This window comes from Cavia porcellus, unplaced genomic scaffold (genome assembly GCF_034190915.1).
Source record: "Cavia porcellus strain 051 isolate PalLab524CR breed Dunkin Hartley unplaced genomic scaffold, mCavPor4.1 scaffold_6, whole genome shotgun sequence".
NCBI classification, from domain to species: Eukaryota; Metazoa; Chordata; class Mammalia; order Rodentia; family Caviidae; genus Cavia; species Cavia porcellus.
In genome coordinates this window covers 27,634,435-27,653,125 of record NW_026947489.1, presented here as the reverse complement: position 1 = coordinate 27,653,125, position 18,691 = coordinate 27,634,435, and the positions used below count along the sequence as shown (strand labels likewise).

At 36.8% G+C, this 18,691-nt stretch overlaps 1 protein-coding gene across 2 annotated transcripts in view; it reads right to left on the bottom strand.

Annotated features, from left to right (window-relative positions):
* Positions 1–18,691, bottom strand: part of Ubr1 (ubiquitin protein ligase E3 component n-recognin 1) — a 173,725-nt gene that overhangs the window by 14,695 nt on the left and 140,339 nt on the right. For both annotated transcript variants that reach the window (XM_063249551.1, XM_003475450.5), the window contains exons 38-42: positions 16,593–16,660; positions 14,653–14,803; positions 9,003–9,090; positions 2,312–2,445; positions 582–690 (exon numbers count right to left, since the gene is read on the bottom strand). In XM_063249551.1, coding sequence (XP_063105621.1) covers positions 582–690; positions 2,312–2,445; positions 9,003–9,090; positions 14,653–14,803; positions 16,593–16,660 — 550 coding nt within the window. The remainder of the gene's footprint in view (positions 1–581; positions 691–2,311; positions 2,446–9,002; positions 9,091–14,652; positions 14,804–16,592; positions 16,661–18,691) is intronic.

Genomic DNA, 18,691 nt, shown 5'->3' with positions numbered 1-18,691 from the left:
TTTATTTTTATTTTGAGACAGTGAGGCTTGAATTTTTGATCCTCTTGTTTCAGTCTCCCGAAGTGCTAGGATAATAGGCATATGCCACCACACCCAGCCCCGCACCATTTTAAAACTGAGACACCAGCTATGGGGAAAATAAATAAAATGAAGCTGGGCATGGTGGTGCACTTCTGTAATCCCAGCACTTGGAAGGCTGAGGCAGCAGGATTGTTGCAAGTTTGAGACCAGCTTGGGTCACAAAGTGAGCCCAAGACCAGCCTGAGCCACATAAAAAAACCCTGTCTCAAAAAGACAAAACAACAATATAACAAAACAAACTCAATGGACTGTAGTCAACAAAGAGCCAGCAGAAATTCCATCTGCCTATAATTGCTAGTTTTATCTGCACTCCTTAACTGTGGGAATTAAGAATCTCCTGTACTTTTGCCAGACCTTTAATCAATAATAACTACTCTCAAAAGTTAGCAAACAATTGCAACTTAAAATTTTCAAACTTTGTGCTGCTATGAACATGTAAAAAAAAAAAAAATTTTCAAACTAAACAATAACCCAACAATGACATTTTATTCCCGTAGTACCTGTGGAGCAAGGGCTTTACAGTATCCCAGTATTCCTGGAAAAGCAGGAACAAATTTGTGGGTAAAGATAGATAGCTACATAATGCATTGTATTCTCCTTCTGCAGAATCTGCAAGAGAATAAAAATATACTTAATAGGCATATTATTATTATTATTATTATTATTATTATTATTATTATTTTGGTATCCAGGGATCAAACTCATGACCTTGTGCTTGCCAGGAAGGTGCTGTGCCACTGAGCTGTATCCTTGGCCTAATAAGCATATTATTTTATGCACTTAATTTGTTAATTGCATTTTCTCTTGTTCATGCTCATTTCTGTATCCTATGTGGAGTATATTTTGTACATTTTATAAACTGGGTGGTAAATAAGCTACAGCAATTTTTATAGCACAAATCTGATTTACTCTGCTCATCAGAGGCTCCAAAGTCTACCCCAAACATTCAGTATACAATACAAAGTCCCCATTGTGGCAGAAAGGCCCTAGGTGACATGCATGCAGGTGCCTGCTACCCTCTCTGTCACTGTACTTACATCTTTGCTGCTCTTGGGAAATTTCAGGCAAAGCCTTTGTTTATTTTTCCTCCTGCTCAGCAGTACTCAACTATTTGAGCAGCTCAATCCTACCTATGCAGAAATCTGTTCAATGTCTCTTTAGCTACCTTCCAGGAATATCTATTGAGTTTTCACTCTGGTCCTAGCACTCAATTCCCACGGCCTGCTTTATTATTCTTTGTAGTATGCATCACCGTTTGACATTATAAAAATTAATTTATTTAGATTTGGTTTCCTCCCAATAAAAAAGGCTTTATTTTCTGAGGCACTTATTAGAAAAATAAATGTAGTTTTGTTGGTGTGCATTACCAACAGATCTGTATTAGTGTACACTTGGAAAGCAGCTTCGTATGTTACATAGACTGATGACAGAGCCTGATCAGATATACTCTCTGGTAAAGGTAACTTGGTCAGTTTATTTTCAAAGGACAAAAGGAAGAACCACTGAATAATTCTGGTGACTTCCAAAATTATACAAGTGTTCTGATTTTTACCTAGGAAAAGCCATAAGAAAACCTCTATTTTGACCTAGATTTAGAAGCAAGAATATGGGAAAGGGTGTAATGAAGTCTTCCTCCCACCTACCCAAAAGTTCCCTTCCCTGATAGCCACCAATGTCATTTCCTGTATATCCTATCAATTATTTTTTGCATGTAAGTATTGTATAAACTTAAGCACATAAACTATACATTTATAAGAGCCAAGAGAAAGATTTGCACACTCTGAGGTTAATCTGGTTTTTGGCTTTCTTTTTAACCTACTCAGGGAAGGAACCACACTTAGTGAATACAGATGAAAGAACACAGAGAATCAGTTTGACTGTTGTATATACTCTTTTTTTTTTTGGTCTTTTTGAGACAGGGTCTCACTATGCAGTTCAGGCTGGCCTTGAGCTCACTTTGTAGCCAAGCTGGTCTGGAACTCACAATGATCCTCCTGCCTCAATCTCCCATGTGCTGGGATTACAGGCATGTGCTACCATGCCCAACTACTCTTTTTTTCTTTTTGAGACAGGTCTTGCTATGTAGTTCAGGCTGCTTTGAACTCACTTGATCCTCTTGCTTCAGCCTCCACAGTGCTGGGATTACAGGCGTGTACCACCACACCTGGCAAAAATAAGAATAAGAAAGAAAAATCCTGGTCTTCCACTTTGTGACTATTCTCTTACTTACTGGTAAACAGTTCTTCAGGTGGAGTCACCCCCAGAACATAGTGGAAGAACAAGGCAGCACAACGAAGGTAAGGGATGATACCGTTCTTCAAGGCAGCCCACAAGTACCAGCCAGGAGCATCGTGCCCAGCGCAGCTAGGAAACAGAGCATTTCCATCAGACCAACACTCTAGATTTTAATGATACACAATCCTGTCAAAACCTCAAACACTTAAATAACTTAGTGCCCACTTAATTTTTAAACACGTAAAAACACATTTAGCTATCTAATAGCCTCAATATTTAAATGTCCTAGTAATTTTTTAAAAGAAAACCACAAAATCTTTTATTAAGTAGGTTTTTAACATAGGACTACTCTCTTCTTTTCCCTAGGTACAAGCCAAAAACAAAGCTAAACAAAAGCCAAAAAACAAAACAAAACAAAACAAAACAAAAAACCCACAATGAAGTAACTATCTTTACTAAAAAGAAAAGAATGGGAAGATGAGGAAGGAAGATCACTGGAGTTCCAGGCTAGCCTGGCTTACACAGTGATATGAAGGTCAGCCTGAATTGCATAGCAAGACCTTATCTCAATAAACCAAAAAAAAAAAAAAAAAAAAAAAAAAAAAAAAACCCGGAACCAAATCAAACCAAAAATTTTTTTCTGGTTTCTGTATTGAGAATTTTTACTTTAATGCATGGTGAAAGAGATGGTTCTAATTTTAGTCTTCAGCATATGGGAAACCATTGTTTCCAGCACCATTTATTAAAGAGGTTGTCTTTCTTCCAATGAACATGTTTGTCAAATATAAGGTAGCTGAATGCATGTGGAGTTGTTTCTGCATCTTTTTAATCTATTTTATTGATCCTGTTTTTTTTTTCCCCCAATACCATGCTGTTTTTATCACAGTAGCTTTCTTGTATAATTTCAACTCAGGGATTATGATACCCCTTGCCTTGCTTTTGCTGCTGAGAATTGTATTTGCTATTTTAGGTCTTTTCTGGCTTTAAATGAATTGTAGCAATGTTTTCTTTAGTTCTGTGAGGTTTGCTAGTGGTATTTTGACTGGAATTGCATTAAATCTGTCTAATAATTATGAGAGTATGGCCATTTTCACTAAGTTGGTCCCTTTCCTCTTCCTTCCTACCTTCCTTCATTTGCTTATTTATTTTTGTCTTTTTGAGACAGGGTCTCACTATGTAGTTCAGGCTGGCCTTGAACTTGTAGTGAATCTTCTGCATGTTATGATTTCAGGCATATGCTACCATACCTGACTTATTTTACTTTATGATATTCTTTTTTAAGAGTACTATAATTTTCAATGTATAGATCTTTTATCTTGTTAGGTTAATTCCTAAACATTTCAATTTTTTGGATGCTATTGTGAAAGATGTAGTTTCCTTTATTTCTCTCTGTTGTGTACAGGAATGCTCCTACTTTTTGAGTGGTAGTTTTGTATTCAGTTACAAATACTACTGAATTTGGTTATTAAACCTACTAGTCATATTGGTGGAATTTTTTGGATCTTCTATGCAGAATATCATGTCATCTGCAAATAAGGATAATCTAACTTCTTTCAATCTCTTTTTACCTTTATTTTTTTTGGTCTAATCACCCTGGGTAATGCTTCCAGAACTATATTGAGAAGCAGTGGTGACAGTGAGTATTCTTGCCTTGTCCCTGATTTTAGAGTGAAAGCTTTGTTTTTGACCCTTCATTCTTTTTTTTTTTTTTTTTTTAAAATACCAGGGATTGAATTCATGACCTCAAGCTTGCCAGTTAGGCACTTATGGCATTGAGCTAAATCCCTAGCCAGTTTTTGACTCTTCAGTGTGATGCTGGCTGTTGGTTTGTCATGGATGGCTTTTATCAGATTGAGGTAAAGACCATCTCTTCCAATTTTCTATAGGGTTTTCATTTATTTTTTTTACTTTTTAAACATATACACAATTTTAAAAAATATACACAGGAGAGGGCCTGGGGGTTTAGCTCAGTGGCATAAGCGCCCACCTTGCAAGTGTGTGGTCGTGAGTTTGATCCCTGGTACCGATAACAAAGGACAAAGACAAAAAAAATATATACACAGGAGAAGCCACGTGTTTTACATAGAAATACGCACATTAACAAAACATTTCTTATATTTTTCTAAAAACTCTATTATATCAATCTAAAATTTACAAGTTAAAATATATCAGAATTTAAGTTAAAATGAAACCCCTTAAACTACTGGATTATGCCAAACTCTGTCCAAAATGAAATGAACAGAGAGTATGAGTATGGTTTGTGTTTAAAAAAAGGTTTATTGTTGGCTTTACTGCCTATAGTTTCTAAGATGCAACTTTATCATGCCTTTGCAAACAGTATACATCTCTTAACTGATCAAAAGTTTCTATATGATAGATTACAGTGCAATGCTATTCTTCTTACATAATTATAGAAATACTATAGAACCCAAAAGCACAGGGTAAGTAACGAAAAAATAATTCTGAGCCATCTGAACAAAATGATTTGATGAATCTTTTCAGTGTTCAGTTTAGAAAACACAGGGAGGAAAAAAAATACATGTACACTGCAGTTGTGAGAATAATACGTAGAATGCCTGTCCCGCCATAACAGGTGGGGTTATGGCGAATTTCCAACACATGCACATTCATTCACAGTTTTCTTCTCCTGCTTCTCTTTCATCCTCAAAACATTCACTCCTACCCCTTCCTTAAAGAAAGATCAGGCACGAAATCCTAGTGAATCCCATATCTGCCTGGCTGGAGAAGGTCTAATGACTGCAAAAGGATGTGAAGGTCCAGAACAGAAAACAAGAGCATGTGCTGCCAGCCAAGTCCAGCTGCTTCTGCCTCTTTAGAAGTAAATGAACCACATGAACCACATGCCTGTGATAGTCCAAAAGATATCTTAAAAACGGAACTTCTGTTTTCTCATTATGTTTCAAAGTAAAATCAACAATGGAAAACATCCTTCATCTAACTGCCTCATGTACTACTAAAATACATTTGTCATTGTATTTCTGGTATCTATTCAATTATGGTTCAGTAAGAAAAGTTCACGAAGCCTTTGCTTGCTCAGGGTAAGCACTACTGTACCACATAAGAGAGCTGGACAGATTCACGAAAGACCATGCCTTCCACGTGTTCCATGCCAACATCCCCTCAAGACTGCAGCATTCTAGTGTTACCAGAGATGACAATGTGAGTAGAGTTAAATGATGATGGGGATATGGTTTGAGTCTTTACCTGGCATATCCTCGTGATGAAACTAACCAAATCTTTCCTGAAGATAACCTGAGTCTGCTGAACAAAAAGACTTCTAATACATAGCTGGGTGTGGTGGCTCATGCCTGTAATCCCAGCACTAGGGAGGCTGAGGTGGGAGGATCCTTGGGAGTTCAAGACCAGTCTGGGCTACAAAGTGAGCTCAAGGCCAGCCAGAACTGCATAGCGAGACCCCCATCTCAAAAAAGACAAAAATTTATTTCATAACATCCTTATTTTCAATTAAAAGCTCATGCATTGACAAAACACACGCTCTATGAATATGAGGTGGCTCTTTTCTTAAAACTTTTAAAATAATGAGGCACTATTACCCACTCATTTTTGTATTAGAGGTCTTTTTTTTTTTGTCTTTTTTGAGATGGGGTCTCGCTATGCAGTTCAGGCTGGCCTTGAGCTCACTTTGTAGCCTAGACTGGTCTCGAACTCCCAAGGATCCTCCCACCTCAGCCTCCCGAGTGCTGGGATTACAGGCGTGATCTAAATATTAAAACAAAGACTAAACCTGCTGGAAGATAAAATAGGTAGAACTCTTGAACACATGAAATCTTAGGCAAAGATTTCAGAAACAAAACACCAACTGCATCGGAAATAATAAAAAAAAAAAACTATTGGGGTCTTACCTTATTAAAAAGCTTTTGCACAGCAAAAGAAATTAACAGAATGCAAAGAAAACCCAGAGCAGGAAATAATCTTAGCTAGTTGTCCCTCAGACAAAGGACTTATACTTAGAACATATAAAGAGCTGAAAAAAATCAGACTCTTCAAATTTAAAGACCCAATCCAAAATCAGCATGAGATGAATATGCATTTCTCAAGATGAAGAAATACAAATGGCAAAGAAATATATGAGAAAATGTTGAACATTAGTGGTCATTCAACAGATACAAATTAAAATAATGAGATTCCATCTCACTCCAGCGAGAATGGCTATCATTCAGAAATTAACCAATAAAATAAATCTTGGCAAGGCTGTGGGGAAAAATGAACTCTTCTTCACTGTTGATGGAAATACAGACTGGTGCAACCACTATGGAAACCAGTGTGAAGACTATTTTAAAAAACTAGGTTTAGAGAGCCAGGCATGGTAGCACAGACCTGTAATCCTAGCTGAGGGAGGCTGAGGCAGGAGGATCTTTGCAAATTCGGGCTGGGCTACAAAGTGAGCCCAAGGCCAGCCTGAACTGCAGAGTGGGACCCTGTTTCAAAAACAAAAACAAAGACAAAACAAAACAAAACAACCCCTCCCCAAAACAAAAAAAAAAAAACAACCTAGGATTAGAGGTCCCATTTTACTTAGCTATTCCCCTTCTGAGTATCTTTCCAGAAGAATTAATAATGTCATACTACAGTGATACATGCACACTCATGTTTATAGCAGCAGGATTTGTAATATCTAAATCTTGGAAACAACCCAAATGCCTATCAACTGAAGAATGAATAAAAATTACAATGGAGTAAGTAAAGAAGGATGAACTTGAGACATTTCTAGGTAAATGTATATACATCTTGAGATCATACTCTTAAGTGAAATAAATCAGATACGTGTAAATATTGCATTTTCTCCCTGATGTGAGAATCTGAAAGAGTATATAAGAATCTAAAAGAGTAAATAAGGAACAAAATGCACAATAGGTATTGTGAAATAGGAAGAAATTGTTCAAAGGGAAAGAGGAATGTGGGAGGGGGAAGGGAAAAAGAAAGGAGAAAGGCAAAAAAATGATTTAAAAAAGGATAAAATACAAACAAAGTTTTGTAAATAAGGAGGGGAAGAGGTGTTGAAGGGAGGGGAGGAGATTGGGAAAAAACAGGCAGGTACAAATTTGTACAGGTACAAATTTTTTAATGAGGGATTGAAGAGAGGGATAAGGAATGGGGAAAAAAACCAAGTTACATCATGTACAGGGACAAATTCTCTATGATGAAAATGATCATTATGTATATCTAAAATGTAAAAAAAAATCTGATTAAAAATAAACTGTACCAATAAAAATCTAATTAAAAAAATGAGCTCAGGGCTGGGGATTTAGCTCAACGGCATAAGCACCTGCCTTGCAAGCAGGTAGTCCTGAGTTCAATCCCCAGTACCAATTAAAAAAAAAAAATGAGCTCATATTCATGGAAGCACAATCTTTACTAGATTAACCTTATCCAAATGAAGTCTTCTATGAAAGTCTAAGTTAAATCAATGAGGGTATATAACAAAAAAATCAAAATTATTAACAAATTCAAAGTTGAGCTTCCCACCCCATAAAAAACAAAAATAAAATAACAAAAACACCCAAAAAACTTTAGAGATCTGTAGGGCAATGAAATCACTGATATAAAGCATGAATCTTAGCTAATAATAACACATCAATGTTATTTCAGTTATAAAAATGGTACATTTATGCAAGGTGTGAGGGAAAGAGATAAATGAGAATACTACTGATCCTTGATTTTTCCATAAACTTAAAAAAAAAAAAAAAGACAAGTGAAGAAGATGACGAAAAGAACTTGGCAGCACATGCTTAGCTGAGACTCCTACTGTACTTTTCGTTTTAACCTCTACACAGAGGTTAAAGATACATTTTAAATTACATATTAGGTATATATATGTATAAGTTACACAATATTTATGTAATTTATATATTATATGAACATTAAAATAGAAATGCCAAAACATTTCCTATATTATTCTTAGCAGTATTAAAATACTTCTGAATTAGTTAAATGCATCAACTATATGGATTGCCTTAAAAGGACTATTTTCTATTTCTACCACTTATTTTGTAACAGAAAATAGACCCCCCAGACAGTATCCTTCAGTTTCTAGTTGCTTAGGTAATAGTTCTTGTTCCAGTTCCTGTGGCTCCTATCTCTTTAGAAATGGCTGGTAATTGTGATGCCTAGCTTGGTCACTATGATGCACATCGTATAAACCAATCCCCAACTGACAAGCCATTCTGCCTCTGTACTTCCTGCTTGCTTGTCTCATATAAACCCTAGACTACCAAAGACTGATAATCTGGGAATAATCTTGATCAGTGCTTGGTACGTAAATAAATCTGCCTCAAATGGTGGGTATTGTTTTGGTGTTTCTGCTTGCTATTGCAATGTAAATTCCAAATACTGGCAACTGTTAAAATTCTGTCATGTTTTGCCTAGTTCCCAAGAAAGTTTACAAGAACTAAACATGTGTCAAACTTGTATCACTCTCAAAAATGAAAGAGTGGGTGGCTATTATTCTAAACTACTACATTTTACCTAGTTTTTTTCCACTATAAACCTATCCTATGACAAAAAGTCATACAATAAAAGCCCTTACCTGACTTTTAAAAACTGACATTAAAATGATTCAAAAGTTGTCAAACAACTAACTGACCCAAGATGTGAAACTGTTAAAAAAGAAACTGCAGTACACAAGACTAATGGATGCTGCTCACCTGCTGAAATACTGGGAAATTTCCTCAAAGAAAGAAGATGCACAACGAGCCTCTTCACTGTCTTCTTCAACCTGAGAAAGGGAGAGTCCTGAAAAAGAAATTTTGCAAGATAAATTTATGAATTTTTGATCATCTACAAATTGCACCCCAATTCCATGGTTCCAAAACTTTTCTGTTGTCTTCTTTGCCCCTTATCTCTGAGGAAATCTAAGTTCTCTGAACTTCAGTTTTATTGTATTAAAATGGAGATAAAAATACTACCTATTTGCTGTGAGGGGTGGTTACAGCCCATTTGAATAGTACTCTGTTGTATTAAAATGCTTCTGCTGGGTCAGGGATGTAGCTCAGTGCACAGCACCTGCCTGGCAAGCAGGAGGCCCTAAGTTTAATTTCTGGCACAAAATACATACATACATCTGAAAAATCACGATTAAAATTATTACCCTGAATGATTCTGTCTCATCTTGGATGAATATTGCTAGCTCATTAACATGTTCTCACCAGCTGGAACTACCAGTGGGTACAGAGATGACTGTCCCATCCAGCGTTGGGTATCACTAATGGTACACACAGAGCCAATCACTTTTATCGGTCTTTTTATTAATAAAACTAATAAAAAGCTGCCTGACAGGACAGTCATGCCTGTACCACTGATGGTTCAAGCCACTTGGCAGTGAGATATATGACTAATGGCCCTATCAAAATCATGTTAACTTTCCAAATAAGATCTCATTAAGGGCCCAATCTCACAGTGATCTTCCAGCTTCAGCCTGCCAAGTGCTCACATTATAGGCATGTGTCATCATCCCCAGCAAGGACCCACTTAATTTAATTTAGTTTAATTTAATTTTTGGTCTTTTTGAGATTGGGTTTCACTGTGGCAGTTCAGGCTGACCTTGAACTCACTTTGTAGCCCAGGCTGGCCCCTAACTAACAGCAATCCTCCTGCCTCAGCCTCCAAAGCACTGAGATTATAGGCATGTGCCACCATGCCCAGCTCATTGATTTTATTTTAAAAATTAGAAAACATATCATGGATCTATAATTTTTTTTAAAAAAAATTAATAGCTTGGGCTTAGGGGTATAGTTTAGGGTAGAGCATATGATTAAACATGCCTGAGACCCAGGGTTCAATCCCCAGAATGAAAAAACAAAACAGAAGACCCTCCCAACAAAAGAGCAAGAGTTCAGTATTTTATTCATTTTTAAACTATTTTTGTGTTCAGTATGTACATATGACGTTTTTGAGTTATATTTTACATACCATTTGATGAGTTTGACAAATGCATACATATAACAAATGATTCTTTCAAAATCTCAGTGTTTTTGGTGTAGTTTTATTTTGAGCAAAAAGTTTAGCATTCTTATATACAGCCTCCATCCAGTATGTGCGGTCCCATGTTGTAACTATCACAGGATCACCACCCAGAGGACCCAGTTTACATCAAGGGCTCATTATTGAGGGTTGTGCATTCTGTAATCTGAACGAATATATGCAGGTACCTCCCACAAATCAGATTCACTGCCTCAAAAACACTCTATGCTTCATACTATCCTCCTCTATCTCTGACAACTTTTTTTCTATTGTCTCCAGTTTTGTCTTTGTTATTTTTAGCTTATTTTGAAAAAGCTTCTTTCTTCAAGCCCAGGCTGGTTTCAAATTCATGGTACCCTCCTGAGGCTGGGGACTATAGGCTTGTGCCACCATCCAGGCAATTTTTACCTTGCCAGATTGTCATATAGTTGGATTTATACAGAATGCTGTTTTTTGTTTTTTTTTGTTTTTTTTTTTTTTGTCTTTTTCCTTGGTACCAGGGATCAAACTCACGACTGCCTGCTTACAAAGGCAGGCGCTTATGCTGCTGAGCTAAATCTCCAGCCTCTAGAATGCTGCCTTTTCAGATGAATTTCTTCACTAAGTACGCGCATTTAAGTTTCCTTTATGTATTTTCATGGCTTAAGAGCTTATTTTTAAAAGCACTTAATAACATTCCATTGTCTGTCTACCACAAAGTATTTATTCACCTACTATAAGCTATCTTGGCTGCTTCCAAGTTTTGTCTATTATGAATAAAGCTGCTATAAACATTGTGTGGGGACCTAAGTTTTTAATTCATTCATGTAAATACCAAGGAGGATGTTTGCTGGAGCACACTGTAAGAGTGTACTTAGTTTTGGAAGAAATTGCCAAACTATCTCCCAAAGTGATTGCACCATTTTGTGTTATTTATTTATTTATTTATTTATCGGCAGGCTCTTGCTATGTAGTTCAGGCTATTTAGCCCATGCTGGCCTCAAACTCATGGCAATCCCTCTTTTCCCTCTGACTCAATCTCCCAAGTACTGGAATTACAGGTATGTACCACCGTGCTGGGCCATTTTGTGTTTTTACCAACAAGTAAAAGTTGCTGTGGTTTCCACATGCTTGCATTTGGTGTTGTCAAGTGTTCAAAATTCTGGCCAATATAAAAAGTGTGTAGTGGTATTTTAGGATTTAATTTGCAATTCCTAGTGCTGTGTTCCCCTTCCTTTTTTTTTTTTTGTTTTTTGTTTTTTTTGAGACAAGCTTTCACTATGCAGTTCAGGCTGGCCTTGAATTTACAGCAATCCTTTTGCCTCAGCCTCCCAAGTGCTGGGATTTACAGGTGTGTGCCACCACACCCAGCTCTCCAGGCTTTTTGGCACCAGTGACCAGCTTTGTGGAAAACAATTTCCCTCTGTCTTCCACAGGGGAGGAGTGTCTACTTCCATGTTCATTAGTATATTTTGCAAGACATAATAATCACATTCCTCAAGATTAGCATCACTGCCTAATCACCACCAAAAAATTTTTTTTCCTACCAGTGATTGAACTCAGGATCTTACACTTGCCAAGTAGGCACTTAGGCCACGGAGCCCACCACCACAGATTTTGAAGCTTGAGATTCTCACAAACCGGATCCCTTTGCAGGTGGCACAGTGCATAACAGACTTTGAGCCCCTGAGAAGCAGAGCTCAGGAGGCAGAGCTCAGGTGGTAACTGGACTAAATGGGAGTGACAGGATATCTGATGCTTTGCTTGCCTGCCAATCACTTACCTGTTGGTATGCCTAATAGGCCATGGGCCTTCCTGATCCATGGCCTGGGGTTGGGAACTACTTCCTAGTGATGTGGAGACACTGAACATCTTTTCAGATGATTGTAGGCCATTTGTACTTCGTTGGTGAGGTATCTATTAAGGTTTTTTGTCTTTTTTTTTACTCTTAAGACAGGACTCACTATGTTGCCCAGGCTGGCCTCAAACTCTTGATCCTTCTGCCTTGCAAGTAGCAGGGCTACAAGCTTGTATTACTATGCTCAGCTACACTTTTTTTTTCCTTTTTGAGACAGGGCTCACTATGTTTGGGCTGGCCTTGAACTCACAGCGATCCTCCTATCTCAGCCTCGCAAGTGCTGGGACTACAGGTCTGTGCTACCATGTCTGGCAACACATTTAAAAAAAATTTTTCTTTTCAGTACTGGGGATTGAACCCAGGCTTTCTGCCCTGAATATATGACCAGATTTTTTTTAACTTTTTGAGTCAAGTCTTGCTAATTGCCGAGGGTATGCTTGAAATTTTGATGCTAATGCCTCAGCTTCTCAAGTGCTAGCATTATATACATGTACTGTTACCAGGTTTTAGGGTACTGGAGTCTCTGTCTAGAGGTGATTTCTAGCTTCTTCCTGTTCTGAGCAAAGAACTGGTCAAGACCAGCACAAACGGTCACAGTTTTATTAAACATGGGAAAAGGACTCTGCAGACTCTGCAGAGTGAGTTTGGGCAAAGTAAAAGTAGGCAAAGAAGTTACATGATGCAGTGTGAGGCCAGGCCACCATGAAGGGGCGAATGCAGTGGCCTTTTTTGTTTTTGAGATAAGGTCTCACTATGTAGCCAAGGCTGGCCTTGTGGAGATACTCCTACATCAGCATCCTGACTGTTGGGAGTACAGGGGTGTGCTACTACACCTGGCTTATACTTCCATTGTTTCTTTCATAAAGAACATAAACAAATATGAACATATGTAAACATATACACATACACAAATTACCTACACAAAGGAGCTACATTATAATCACTGTTCTGTACTCTGCTTTTTTTCATTTAATAATGTATCTTAAGAGCACTATACTTCAGTAGATCTCATTCTTTTTTTTCTATACCTGCACAGCATTCCATTATATGGATATACCATAGATTATTCATCACTTATTCAATGATTTGCTAAATTGTTTTTGATCTCTCAATATTCTAAAAAATGCCACAACAAATGTTACATTTATACAATTTCATAATTTTGTCAGTAAAGCCTGGGTATAGATTCATATTCTCTACTCCCTTCCCCTTTTCTTTCAACAGGTTTTGTTCTGTTATCCAGGCTGATCTTGAACCCTTGGGTGACAGTGATCCTCCTGCTTCAGTCTCATGACTAAGTAGGACTATGTGCATGTGCCACTGCAAACAGCTGGGATAGATTCTTAAAAGTGGAACAGGTAGATTGAAGGATAAATGAATATGTGATTGTGCTATATTTGATTCTACTGTCACTAAATTATTTGTGATTTAAATTATTTGAACTTACTATCCAGAATCAGACTTCATTTTTCTTAAAGATCACTCTCTTAAAGGACAATTATAATTTCAAAATGTTATCTTATTCATGTATCTTCAAATGAATGTTTATTCAAAATCATTTAATGAGCACTTACTGAGTATAGCAAAGGTTGCTAAGTACTTGATGTCAAAGGGGAGAAATTGAAGTTTGTTTTGTACCATTGGGAAATTTAAGCTAAGGAAGATGAGACAGAAAGGGCAAGCAGGAAAAGGATTGGAACAAAAAGAAAAAAAAAAACTGTAAAATATGATTGAAAGTGATGAATACTACAAGGAGAAAAAATTAACTATTCTTTTTTTTTTGTTTGTTTGTCTTTTTCCTTTTTATCGGTACCGGGGATTGAACTCACAACTGCCTGCTTGCAAGGCAGGTGCTTATGCTGCTGAGCTAAATCCCCAGCCCCCAAATTAACTATTTTTGTACCTGAAGAATAGTTTCATGGAAAGGCTTAACAAAAGTTGAAAGTAGTCAGATAGGGATAAATCCTGGAGAGATCTGAGAATGAGGAATTTGAATAAAAAGGGGGACCTGAGATTTGGCTCAGTGGCATAAGCACCTGAGTTTTTGTGAGTTTGATTCCTGGTACTAAAAAAAAAAGGGAAAGCAGTTCCAGATAGTCTCCCTGTTTATCTGCAGAGCAGATGAAGTGGTGTCAGGGAATTACCACTTTTTCCCTTACTCTACCTTTCCCTGTTCAAATGGCATCTGTAAAGAAACAAATGAGACCAAGTATGGTGACATATGCCTGTAATCCCAACACTCAGGAGGCTGATGCCAGAGAATTGTCATCAGTTTGAGACCAACCTGGGCTACATAGTGAGCTCAAGGCCAGCCTGAATTATGCAGCAAGATTTTGTGTAAAAAAACAAAACAAAAAAAAAGACAAATGAATAACTATTCAACAAAGGACACACAGGACTTAGAAACACATAATATGCTTAATCACAAGTATAATTAATTTTGCCAATAAGGTGTGGGCAAATGTTATTTAGAGTCAATACCTAGATGGGAGCTTTACCTGTGTCTATTGTAAGAAGTATCTGAAGTATGTGTGCCATGGTGATCAGATGGAAGAGATAAAGCTGGTTATAGGCAGAACTAATTGATGAAGGCTGCAGATTGACAGTGTCATCCCAATACAAAGCTGGGAATGCCAGCACAGCACCTACCTAGAAGAAGAAGTGGACATCAACACAGGCCATGACAAAAAGACCAATATGAATGAATCTTATAACCAAATAGAAAGGACACTAGATGCTTTACTAGTTTTGTGAGTTTTTTCTTTTTAAATAACTACTGTATTTTTCCCATTAATTTAACAGAATATCTTATAATATAATGCACTATAAACAGAGGACAAATATCCGCACTTGGTTGTCCTTTTGCTGTGTCTACTTATTCTAGGTCTAAGTAGTGGTGTTCAACTGTGTAGTTCATAAGCTTCAACACAGCAATCATTCAGGGAGCTCAACACTGATACACAAGTTCCAACACAATCCAATCCAATTAGAATACCTGTGAACATAGCCCAGTTATTAGTATTTTTTTCTTTCCAACGTTCCCAGGAGGGGTCTGGATATACAGTTCAGTAACACAGGCCTGCCTGGAAAGTGCAAGGTTGTGAGTTTGATCCCAGGTACCAAAAAAAAAAAAAAAAAGTTTCCTAAGAGGTTCCAAAACAGTCAAGATTCCAAAAGAGGGTTGATCATCAAGTAGAGACTTAGATAATGAGAGATCCCAGATAATGAGGGATGTGACTGCTGGCTCAGCCTATATCTATCCACAAACTCTATGCTCCAAACTCATCACTGCTTCCTTGAAATAAGGGGAAAGGAGAGTAAGGGGAAATAAGCTCTGAGATTATTACAAGGGGGAAAAATTCCGCAAGAAACTTAAAGTTGTCACTTTTTTTTTTTTTGTCTTTTTCATTTTTATCGGTACCGGGGATTGAACTCACGACTGCTTGCTTGCAAGGCAGGTACTTATGCCGCTGAGCTAAATTCCCAGCCCAGTTGTCACTTGTTTAAGGCATCCTAGCAAAGGACAGATGTACCTATAGCCAAGGGCCGTCAATAAACACTTAACAATTTTAAGATAGTTTACACTGTCAAATGAAGAAAAGGGGACAGGGAAAAAAATAATGCAGAATCAGAAAAAGTTTGCTGGTATATATGAGGTGTGATAAAAAATATTGTAAATGTGTAAATAAAAAACATGTATTACAAAGACACATTAGTATTACTCTGCCTGAAAACACTCTGACTTTATAGACACACATAGCATTCTTGCCACTTTCTGAAGCAGGTCTAGAAAGTCCTTTTTCATGAGTACCTTTAGTTGCAATGTCATAGCTGTCTTGATATCCTGAAATGATCCGAAATGTTTATTTTTTATGGTCATTTTGCCTTTGGGGAAGAGCCACAAGTTGCATTGTGCCAGATCTGGTGAATAAGGTAGATGAGAACACATCACAGTGTTTTTTCCAGCCTGCCTTTCCACTGAATGGCAATGGGCAGCAACATTCGGAATATTTTTGATTATACTATGTAAAGACACTCATGAAAGAAGACTTTTCAAAACTGCTTCAGAAAGGAGTCAGAATGATGGGATAATTACGACTGAAGTGATGGGAAGTAATTTTATGGGGATTAACAGCAATGAGCCTTTTACTGTGATATTTTTTTACATGTAAATATTCTCAGTATATTTTGACCACCTTTTTCACTCCAATTAATATGCTCAATCAGAACAAGACCAATTAGAAAGTAAAAGGCAAATATGCTTTTATTTTGAAAGTATTTTGATGGTCAAATCTGTATACCTATTTTATAAACAAAATGGAAAAGAGATCAAATTTTACAGAATTTATAATCTTGAAAAAAGTATGATTTTGAATGAAGAAAACACATGAAAAATTGTAAACCTGACAGCTTCAAAAATATTCTACTAACCACTTACCAAAACATGAAACAGATCTATAGACAAAAGGCATGGTGTATCTTCTGATCTTAGGTTAGGAAGCACAACTAAAATAAACAAAAAGTTAACATAATTCAGTCAGTAGAATAGCAATGCAGTTAAATAAAATGCATGTAAAGAAAAATTTAACAGGGTTATAAAACACAGAAACCAGTATGTCATTCCTTCAAGATACAGGAACCATAACAAAAGATAAACTAAACTGAGAAAAGGCTACTAGAAAGCCTTCAATATAATTTAATGACTTAAAGATAAGACCAAGGAATAAAAGGTAAATGAACTAGAATAAGGATGAGATTGTTCAAGAAACACTTGCTAGGTAGGGGGTTTAGCTCACTAGTACATGCTTGGATGTGGGAGGCACTGAGTTCAATCCCCAGTAACCCTCCTTCTTCCAAAATGCTAAATAAGAATGCTTTTATAAAAAGCTCTATTACTGCCAGGGATATAGCTCAGTGGCACAGCGCCATCTGGCAAGTGTGAGGTCATGAGTTTGATTTCCAGTACTGGGCTGGGGGCGGGGGAAGCTCTATTACTTTCTCCACTCATTGCATATTTTTGACTATTTTGTAATATATATTATGTGAACATATTTGTGATGGGGAGCAGGGAGAACATGCAAAGCAGTGCAGGCAAAATGAAGATATAGAATATTCTTCTAAACAAAACAGATAATGATTTAGGTGGACTGATGGGGAGGAAATGGAGACAGTGCAAAAGCTTTCATCTTTTTAATATGGCCATTTCTAAGAAAAACCAATCCATCCAGAAGTCAGGGAAAGAGTGGCAAGGAAATAAAGAAGTCAAGGCAATAGGAATGGTTTGGTACATATAAAAGTGGAAGGAAAGAATGAATTATATCTCAATAAAACTAATATTTTAGGTATGGTGGTACACACATGTAATTTTAACACTTGGAAGGTGTTAAGTTACTGAACAGGAGAGTTAAGTTAAAGGCCAGCCTGGGTTCAAAGGTCAGTTTGGAATATGATAGTGAAACCCTGTCTGAAAACAAAAATAAAGAAAAAGAAAAAAAAAGGGTTAGGGAGAAGACTTTAGACTATGTCAGTCTTTCTTTCCTTTCTTTTTGACACAGGGTCTTGCTATGTAGTTCAGACTGGTCTTGAACTCAGTTTGTAGCCCAAGCTGGCCTCAAACTTAGGGTGATGCTTCTGCTTCTTCTTCCAGAATGCTGGGATTATAGGTGTGTGCCATCATGCCTGGCTAAACTGTGTCAATATTTTTTTATTTTGAAGAGAATAAAACCAAATGAAACAAAACAAAATAGAGTCAGTCAAAACAAAAGGAAGGACATAGTACATAACTTAAAAACAAAATATAAGGAGATCAACAATGGTTACCATAATGCCTCTTGTTATCTTCAAAAGAATTGTCCCTATCATAAGGCATAATAAAATTGAACGAAACAGTATAGAACAAAATTAATAAAAACAAAATATTGGAGGCATTATAGTGATAGTCAAACCAGAATGGGTATCATTGTGAATCTTATTGTCTTCAAAGTAGTTGCTTATACCCTCGGACTTGATACTATCAAACTATGTCAATTTTTAAACATTAATACCAAGGTTAGGAATATGGGCTTTTAAATTAGACTGAAATGGGTTTGTACAGTATTGGTTGTGAATAAGGAAGTGTCTCTTGTTGTTGTTGGCTCCATTGAAGCTTTATTTAATTTCAAAACACATCATCCAAGGGGAAACAATGGTACATACACTGCACATTGTCATCCCCAAATCATTCATCCAGATCACAAGACATCTGTATTCAATTGTCTGAGCAGTACTAGCAGAAAAATCTTCTTCTTCAGTGAACTCAGAGAAATCAGTAGCATAACTATCTTATTTTTTGTATACATATACATACGTGTTTTTTCTTTCAGCTTCTCACAGTAATGATACAAGGTGATGTTTACACATGTGTTGCCTTATTCATTTCACTAATGAGTATGTTCTCAAATTTCACATAAGAAAGTGTCTTAATTTCTCAAGTATACAGTATTTATAAAAATGTTGACAGGTTCATTAATACATGTATTTTAAGGATTTATCCTAAGC